This window comes from Bacillus rossius, chromosome 1, assembly GCF_032445375.1.
Source record: "Bacillus rossius redtenbacheri isolate Brsri chromosome 1, Brsri_v3, whole genome shotgun sequence".
Classification (NCBI taxonomy): Eukaryota; Metazoa; Arthropoda; class Insecta; order Phasmatodea; family Bacillidae; genus Bacillus; species Bacillus rossius.
The window spans coordinates 362039011-362049115 of record NC_086330.1 but is presented as its reverse complement, the minus strand read 5'-3'; the positions used below and the strand labels follow the sequence as shown (position 1 = coordinate 362049115).

General features: G+C 41.0%; 1 protein-coding gene across 1 annotated transcript; it reads left to right on the top strand.

Moving 5' to 3' along the window:
* Window positions 1-537: 537 nt before the first annotated feature.
* On the top strand, window positions 538-4800 carry LOC134528324 (uncharacterized). Its single transcript, XM_063361857.1, has 2 exons — window positions 538-1074; window positions 2931-4800. The coding sequence occupies exons 1-2, from the start codon at window positions 826-828 to the stop codon at window positions 3096-3098; spliced, it is 417 nt and encodes a 138-aa protein (XP_063217927.1). The 5' UTR covers window positions 538-825; the 3' UTR covers window positions 3099-4800.
* Window positions 4801-10105: the final 5305 nt, after the last annotated feature.

Here is a 10105-nt window from a genome sequence, read left to right as displayed (position 1 = left end):
GATTTTGCACCAAACCCCATAAAACGAAGTATGCTATTTACATTTTGCATCGGCAAAATAAACGCTACATCAAAAAAATTAAGTAATTTAGTTTTAATTGGCTGTCTGAATACGCCAAGTAACATAAACTGACTTAAAAATAACAATTTCTGTCCCTGCAAAACTGAAAAACTACCGTGATGTTCTTTAAAAATATTTAGGACGTCGCGATTATGGGTTGGATTTTTTTTGTACACAGCATTGAAAATAAAATAGCTGGTATGAAGTATGGACATTATCCCATTCACTTAACAATTTAATATTCATATTTGACTATTCGTATTTCACGTACTCCCAAGAGCCATGTCTCGTGACTACAGTCTGCTGTCTGGCTGAGAATGAGAATGTTTGTTGTTTTTGCAGCCATGTGACTATCGCGTCGCTCTCTTGGCTTTCCCCTTCGACTTCCCCTCACTTCCCCTCCATTCCCCGCCCCCACTCCTCCGCCAACTGCCGCGTGAACAAAGCTCCTTCGTTTGAAAAGCGGAGCTTTGGACAGCAGCCAATGAGCGGCCACCTCGGGCGTGACGTAGGCGACCACGTTCTTATAATACAAGCGCGGGCCAGGCAAACGGTTAGATCACGCTTGGAGGCGAGAGTGTGCGAGGCAATACCGCAACGAGCAGCGGATGTATGGAAACAGGAGTACGACGTTTTGAGTAGTCCATCCTCTGGCATCCGAGTGCGAAGTGCAGTACAAGTGTCCGTTTGTTCGATGGTGTACCAGTGCTGTTCGTAGCCGACGCTGTTTTAAAAAACAAAAAACCCAAAACCGTCAGCAGTAACATGGTCGGTACTACGATGTCGGCTTTCCGTCTCGTCCGCAGCAAACTGAGGAAGAGGGACGACAACCACAACGCCGTGACGGACGTAGTGGTAGCGGCCAGCCCGCAGCAGACGGCCGTATCCACCATCTGCTCCGTGCCACCGCCGCCGCCTTCCAGCGAGCAGCAGCTGCAACCCCAGGCCAACGGCACGGCGCCGCCACCCCCGCCCCTTTTCTTGTGGCAGTACCCAGTGTACAGCAATGACCAGGTACGCCATCTCGCCATGTTGGAGGGTGCGCGATTGGTGCTGGCTGCTTGATTGTTGGCTGCGGAAAAGTTCTAATATTTGTTTCGTTGAAAGCGTTGGTACTCATGCTTTAAAAAAAAAAAAAGTTCGTTAAGTGTGTTCGCTTGCCACGTATTGTTATACCGTACATGAATCGGTGAATTTATTCAATGGTATGTTCGTATGGCTTCGTTGAAAAAAAAAGTTTTAAAAATTATCTAAGATACAATGAAAATATTGTATTCGCCTAGTTTTTCAGTAAAGTGTGTGTGTGTGTGTGTCAAGCGCATCTCACGCATGGGATAGCCCCGAGTTGGTTGAAAGAGGTCAGGTGACGTATACTTTGTCAGTGCCAACTTTCATTTCCAACAGCTGACTGGCGCTCAAGGTAGTACCGGGAAGGTTGCCTGATATTGCGGTTTTCCCCCAAATTGCCTGTTTCGTAATACAGACAGGGAGAAAGTTGCAAGGACAGTTTGCTTGTGTTATTGTGTATATGGTAAATTGTTCCTTATTGCGTATCCGGTTGGTATCAAAGTTGTATAATTCATATTTTGCAAATCAAATATGTGTTGGTTATGGTACAGTTTCGTATCAACACATTCAAACTACTAATTTTATTTTATAATTTTTTACGTTAAAATACAAATGGATATGTTATACAACTGTTGCTAAAAGTTTATACATATTTTCAAAATATATTTGATAATTATACAGCTTTGCATTACACACAACCAATCCATTTCTTTATCTTAATATTTAAAATTTTAACTCAACGGAATACGCAATAAGGAACAATATTTGCGAGTCGCCGTAGTACCTACCTCTTTGTGCATTTGGTGTCACGAGAATAAACCAAAACACGGAAAACTTAAATAAAATAAAACAACGGTAGGTTTGGGTTTGGAAGTGTGTTACAAATCAAACCGGGGGATACTCCGGTATTCAACAGCTAGTTAAATGCGCCATATTGTCAGTTAACAAAGTTTTGGGGCGATAACATTGAAAATAGTTCTGTAATCTTTTACGAGGGAATATTTGATTACAAGAATTTGCACAGTTCCAATTCATTACGTGTTATGAATCAAGGTCATGGGAACAAATAGTTGTCGAGAGAAACCTATTATGTACCTCAAGTACAATTTTTCAGACTACAGTTTAAAAATTCAAAGACTGAACGTTACATTGGCCATAAATGTGAAGATGATCTGCGTGTATCTTATAATTCTATCTGCAAAAATAGTAACGGTTGCCGTACTCAGTAAATTCAGACAGAAAAAAAATCCTGGAACCCAGCCGGAGCCCCCTGGGGACTTGTCTCCCTTGCCCCCCCTCCACACCCGTTTCTTTTTAATGGCCCTTGGGGTTTATTTTTATTTATTTATTCAATTTTTGTTCTGTAGATCCCATATGTAGGTAAGGACTCGGATATAGAACAAGTCAATTAATACAAATATATACATATAGGTATACAAACAAACTGTACAACCACAAAAACTAAATAATACAGAGTATTTTTACATTTCAAAAGTAAGAGAGATTAAAAAAAAAGAACATGGGTACATAAGAAATTGTATAAACTGAAGTCTAAAGCTCAGAGTTAAGGGTTAGTTTACAAAACTCAATATTTTTGTTTCTTGTTTTGTGGTGTATTTAAATAAAATTTACCAGAGTTTAGTTTTCTTATCTGTTATTGGGTCAAAGAATTCTATCTGAGAATGCTACAGCAGCCCGTGGTATTAAATGTATTGTTAAATTTTGTTAATGTATAATCTTATTAGTGTTATACGAGTATCGGCTGAAGCGGCAGTCTGTAGCGCGAGTGTGTGGCTGTGCAGGACTCGCTGATGCACACCCTCCCCGCGGACCGGCCAGGGATCTGCCGCGGCTTCAGGAAGAACCTGAGGGGGCGGTGGCGACGCCTCGTCAAGAGGAAGCCCGCGCCTGAGGCGTGCACGATACCCGCCGAGCTGAGGGACCAACTCAAGCAGATATACGTGTACTGAGTTCCTGTGTGTCGGTGCTTCTCTTCGTACTGCCTCGACAAGAAAAACAATTTTTTTTTGTCTCTTGGATGCAGGACGTTTTTAACCGGTGGTACCTGGTAGAGGCACGTGAACATTTTCCAAATGCGGTATTATCAGCTACAATCTCAAAGGTGCCTTTTCAAAGAAAAGAAATATTTTAGGCTGTGTTTTGACGTGGAAGTTCGGTGGACTTCTGACAATGTGTACCCGTATGTGTTAAGATAAGCTGCAGTAGTCTCAAGTACAACTATAGTTATTTTACTGTGTTTTTTTTAAAAAATTCGTTGGCCATCTATTTGTGAGCACGCCACGAGAATATCTGCTAATGTTGCACAAATTTGATATTATCGATGCACAATTTAACATGAGATTACAGAAGTGAGAGAGGCCTTGAACTTGACAATTAGGAGTCTAGGATTTGTCTCCTGGCAGTATTTCCTTTCGTACACAGAGCTTCGCAGACTCAAGTTGCTAAGTATGTTGTTTCAAAGATTTGTACATGCACATCAATATAGACCAGCACGGTCTGTGTGTAGATATTGTTCTTTATGTTTTGGAAGTTGTAGCTGTATCTAATTTTTTTTTGCTGCGTTTCAATCAGAATTTTTTTCAAGTTTAAGCAGAAACTTTTCCTTGTATTATATGGAAACAGCCTATTGATAAACATTGATACAGCTATAACTGTGATGTCAATACCATAGAAAATACTATTTTAATGTAAAGGTTGCACTTGTTTAGGAGCTCTAGTACAACATTGCCAAGTTACATATAGTCTGTTTCAGTCTTCAGTGACTTGCTGTTATTGACATAGTTTGGTGTAAAGATAAGTATTAAAAACCACTATTATTTTGTAATCACCATATGACACATGTAAAAAGAGTGATGAATGTTTTTTCTCATAGTGGTACAACACACAATAGTGGAAAGTGAGTGTTAAAATATCAGTAAAAAAAATGAACAAGCTCATATTGAGCTCATTTTGCATCCACTTTTCCTTTCAATAAATTATTTTAGTATTATTATTTGTAATCTGTTAGAGAAATGTTGGCGGTATTGGGGTGTCTCGTGTGACATTGAGCAACTGGGACAAAAATTATTGTGAAACAAGTTTGTAGTAACGAAATATATGAAAAAAATATACAAAGATTGTATGAAGTATTTTTTAAAGTAACTAAGGTTTTTAAAACTAACTTATTAAATTTAAACTCATTTGTATAAAGATAAAAATAATCTAGTATATGATGAAACTGTGATACTGCATGTAGTATATTAATCACACTAGAGGTTTTGGCATACTGTCATGCTGAAAACTTAACCAGCTGTGCTAATGTTGGCAGAATGAATTATTTTAAATATTATAATTTTTAAACACTGAAGTGCTATTTGCTCCCAGTTGCTCAGCACTAGGTTAAGTGAAGAGGAAATGTTTGCACTATTCCAGCACACGTGAAAGTGCAGTGTCTGGAGGCATTGTTTTTGATGTGCTAGTCATGCTATGCCAAATGTGCTGTAGTCAAAACTGTATTGGGAGCTGGTGTCTCCACAGAATTGTTGATCTGAATTGTTTGTTGAACAGTAAGAACCTGAAATTTGTCGATCATTCCATCAACTAGTTGAATATTTAATTTGTTGTTATTTAAGAATTGTGAAATAAAAAAACTCAATGTGTTGTTGGATTTTAGATTTGCAGTGTTTTTTGTACCCTTAATTTTCCAAATTGGATATTATATTTAATAACTGTGCCTAGGTTTCTGAGTAGTCTTAAGTTAGAAACATTTTTTTTCTAAACATCCAATTTTTTATGTACGTATTGCTAAAACTGGTGTGTGCATATTTGCATCATATTAATAATTCATATAAGTTTTATGAGGGAAATAAACCTTCTGTATTTAAGATTCCTTACAAAGACATTAATTATTAACTCTCATTTTGTTTAGTACAATTTTTGCAAACTATTTTAAACTAACTTCCCGATGAGCTAGCGTCTGGAAGAGTTCAGAACTGGATGACAATACAACAGTCACTCGTCAGGAATTTTGCATTTGATTTTAAACTAATTTCTCGAGAGCTGCTCAGAACATAGCTCAGAATTGGATAACTTAACACAGACATAAAACAGCTCACAACAAATTGATTGCATTTGTGTTTGTTCTCCAACTGGATCTATTTTGAGATATTACTTGAATTGGCTTGACATTTGTAAATGCTTTCTTATTGCAGATGGCAACATAAGTGACACACATTTAAAAACATAAAAATTTTGTTAGCTTCTTTATTTTTTAGGGAAATAAAATAAATTTGGTAGGTAGGTATACACATTTTCTATTTTAGATATCGGGTGAAAAACAGAAATTTGCCAAATGTTTAGTCATAATCTCAAAATGTTTAAAAATGATACTAAAATTTCTTAACACATTTATATAATATACCACATTTTTAAAATTGACTAAAATGTGTAAAAAAAAAATTCTTAGCCCTATGCATATTTATCAACACCCTGAAATTAAGATTCTTAACCCCATACGGATTATCCTGAAAATTTGTGATGTAAATTTTTAATACCAATGAAAATAATTGTAAGATTTAAAACAAAAAGTCATGGAGCCTATGCAGTAGAAAATAGTTTAGTGAGTAGAATTGAGAAAACTTGCACACATGTTTGTATCATTTGCAGTGTGATAAAATAGTTTTATGACCTGGGTGAGCTATAAATATCCTATTGCATGTGCCCCAAGTTTTTAAAAATTATTTTCATAGATATTAAAAAAATCACAACTGAAAAGTTTTAGGCAATCAGCATGGGGCTAGGAGAAACAATTTTAAACTTTATAGTTGGTTTAAAAAAAAAAAAAACTATTTTAGGGGCACTTCTTGCTGCTAGGTTATTTTACACACTTGCCTGTGTTGCAAGTAAAACACTACTATTTTTAGTGTATTTTATTATGATGCATTGATGTCAATTAGGTTCTAAAACAGAGGTGCCCCCCCCCCCCCCCACAAACACTATGACTCCCCCCCTTACCCTTTGATAAAACCCCCCCCCCCCCATAATTTTTTATGCCATTTTCTCAATGATTTACCCAATGATTTTATAATATTATACTTTTTTAGTATTATATTTTATCACATTTTGCATTAATTAAAACTGATTTTCTAATAATAATTTTGGTCATATCAGGTAATATTTCCATCCTGAACCGACAGATGCCAAACTGCTTTTGTTGAGGAAAGTGCGGGGTTGCCAATTTGATTCACAAGATCCCTTTCAATTATCAAAGCACCAGAAAAGTATTTTCACATTAGAAGCTATAATTATGTAAATAATATATACATTTTTCTCGTCTTTTAACCCCCCCCCCCCCCCATGAAATTTTAATGACGCAGTCTGCGTCGTTACCCCCCCCCCACCCACCCCACCCTTGTGGGCTGTCTATAAAAAGAATGACTACATAAGTTCTAGTTCAAAGCATGACCATTTTGTATGTTTTACAGAGAGCACGTGTGCAGCTTTTTGGGGGTGTTATTTTCAGGTATGAACATGTTAATTATATGTTGCATACGCCTAAAGAGAGTTTTTTTTATTTTATTAAAACAGCTATCAAGCCAAACTAGCTTTTGAGGTAGGTATAGAACAAGATTTTAGATCATTTTATTTCCTTCAGCGTTCTAATGGCAAGAATGTAACAAAACTTAAATTTTTCTGTCAGAATAATTCACTAGTGATTTTGTTTACATTTAAATCAATACCCTATATTATAAAGTAACATGTAATTTAAACATGCCTTTTGTTTTTTAAGTTTAACCATTTAAAAATAAATTTTTACACTAACATTGAAAAAATGGCATCACAAAAATAGACATAATGAAAAGTAGTTATGATAGAAACAAACTTGATTGTGACTGCTGGTTTAGAGATCAAAACTAAATGGAAAACTAACAATGTAGTTAGAAATTAAGCATAGGCATTCATTTGGAATGTAATTAATGGTTATCAAAGGTAATACAAGACAGTATATTATTAGTAGGTACCAGTTACATTTCACATGCAGATATGCATGAAGTGTTCCCAAGATGATTCTTCAGACTATGATTGAAGGTAGCTAACTTATTAGATTGCCTGCTATTCGTGACTACAAAATATTCTGATAACATTTGGTTGAATGTACTGGGATTGCTAGCATAGAGTTAACTGTGGATTGTGTTTGAAGAGCATATCAAATGTGATCATTTTAACTTGTAGACTGCAATTTCTGGCATTGAGAGGGTTCTATTGTGATTGTATCAAACTTACATTAGAATAATGGTGCACATAAGTATTTGAATTAATAAGTACATAACATTGTAATCTAGAATCCCAAAGGTAAAGACTTGGGTGTGAATTTGGTCAATAACTTAAATGCCCTAACCATATTAACTCTTCCAAGTTGAGTCAAGTGTCGTGTATTAATATGAATATCTGAAATTAATTTAGACACATTGAAGAGTCTTAACATATTGTCTCACTGTGAACCGTTTTAGTGGAATTTCTCCTAATCTGACTCGAACATTGTCACGGGCACTTAAATTAAGACCAGTGGCTGTGGTGACTGGTAAATAGGTTCGTTGTCTACTCCGTGTGTGCGGTGCTCGCACGGAGTAGCTACAACACACTTGTTTAATGCCTGTGAATTAATAATTGTGTTGTAATGTCTTGTTCCTTAATTGTTTGATGGGGTCGAGACCCCGGTGTATCGTGCCCTGAAGTTTATTTGAGTCTAGTGGGGTCAAGCCCGAGGCGCTCGCCTGACTCATTCCTGCTGGGCTAGGGGTGCGCTCCAAAAACGGAATCTGGTACTAGCGGTGCGGAACAGGTGTTTAGAGGCCATGGTCGGGACGACGTCAATCGCCCCCCCCCCCCCCCAATTCCCAGCGGAAGCCCGTCACCGCCGCGTGTTCCCGATCCTGCGGCTCGATGAACCCTAGCACAGCCTGCACCCTACATGGCACAACCACGTGGCACGCGGCGTCTTGACGCGGGCGGATGCCACCTTAGCTGCTGCGGAGGCAGCTGGGCCGGGAGGAGGCGGTGCGTTGTGTGAAGTGTTGGCGCTGGCGGACGCCGCCTTGGACACTGCGGGGGCAGCTGGGCCGGAAGGCGGCATTGCAGCACATGAAGTGGGAGGCGGCGCGACGAACTGCCCAGGACATACTCGGCCAGGCGGGCTGGAGGCCGACGCTCCCGTCGGGGGCGCTCTCGCTGTCTGTAGTGTAATTGTCGCGCTCAGGCCGCGTCGTGTTCGAAGGTGCATCGTTGGTTGCGCTCCTCCTGGTGTTCTCCCGGGTGCGGAACACTGTGGGATGCCAACTCGCCGGGTAGTGGCAGGTTACACCCCTGGGTCATTTCCATGGGAGTCATCCCAGTGGCCGCATTCACGCGCTGTCGGACGCAGAACAGTGCGTCAGCGACGTGGCGGTCCCACTTGGTGTGGTCCTCCCCCAGGTGCAGCCGCAGTTGGACCTTCAGATCTTGGTTCCTGCGCTAGGTCGGGATGGCCCTGGGGTGTTAGGAGGGTGTGGTGTGGTGGATGATGTGTGCCTCTTGGCACCACCCTCTCCACAGGGCCCCCAGGAACTGGCTGCCGTTGTCCATCAGGATGGATTCCGGATAGCCGAACCGAGTTAGGAATTCGTGCGTCAGGACGTCGATGATGGTGGCCGCCCGTGCGTGGCTGCAGGGGTATGCTTCGGTCCAGCGGGTGAACATGTCGGTCACTACCACCAGGAAGCGTTTACCCCGCGGCAAGAGAGGGTACGGCCCCATCACGTCCAGTGCGAGCGTCTGGAACGGCGATGACGGCAGGTAAGGCTGCTGCTGTTGGGTGCCGTCGCCTCGCCTTGCGGTTGCCGTCCACCGCGGTTTCGTGTTCGAGGTAGGGCGCAGATCCTAGCGGGGTGGCTGGCTTTCTTAGAGATTTCTGTTCCGGGAGGGCGCCAGGCTAGCTCGGTGTCTAACCGTGTGATGGTCGTGGGTTCGTTGCCCCAGCGTGGACCGCTAGAACCGTCGGCGGTGATGGAATTTGTTTCCTGATTAGGTTGGGTTGTTTAGGTTAATTTACATACACTGTTCTGGTTGTTCTACGGGTCGCACGTCGCGCACGGGAGGTGCGGGGTGGACATTTTATTGTTCACGATTTACACTGGTTCATTACATTGGGCGCGAGGTTTACTCGGCGGTACATGACTGCCAATGAGGCGTCGGAACACGTAGAAGTTTTGATTAGGTACACTATTATTACAATTACACTTGATAAAACGGCACTCTGTGGTGCTTTTACCTACACGATTACACTGCACACGTTATCTGAGAGGGACACCTGCGTGCCTCTACGTGTGTTTACTTATTAAGTCCTCACGCCAGTCGCAGTCGAGGGAGAGCGTTCGATTAGCATCGGCTAATCTCGTAATCGGTAACTTGCGACGCGTGGGCCCACCTGTGTGGACCGCGGCTCGCTACTAAATTAAAAACACGTTTAAGCTTAGATGTAGCCTGTGCCTGAGCACTGGGCGATTAACTAAAGTTCTGGGGTGGCGGGAGACGGCCCGTACCGTATACTGCACGGCCCCACGTAATGCTTTGTGTGGGGCGTGTTAAATTGATGCGGCTGGGTTAGGCCCTACACCGGAAAAGGACCGGGCGCACACGGGGAGTATTTAAAAAAAGGTTTTGGTTGTGACTATAATTACCAGATGGACATTCGGTGAAACAAAGAGATGCTGGCTCCCCGTGGGATGTACGTCCGTCCCGGTCCGCGAGTCGCGCTGTACTGGCGTCTGGCCTTGGCGCGACGGGAGGGGTGAGCTCCCTGTCGCGCCAGACTTTCTAAAGTTCCGTTATTCGTAAAAAAGTACATTAATAATAAAAAGCAAGTGGCTCTAAATTCATACAATAAAACTTAATGATTAACTTAATATCTATAAATGTTTTAGAATTGACATTTAATAAGTTT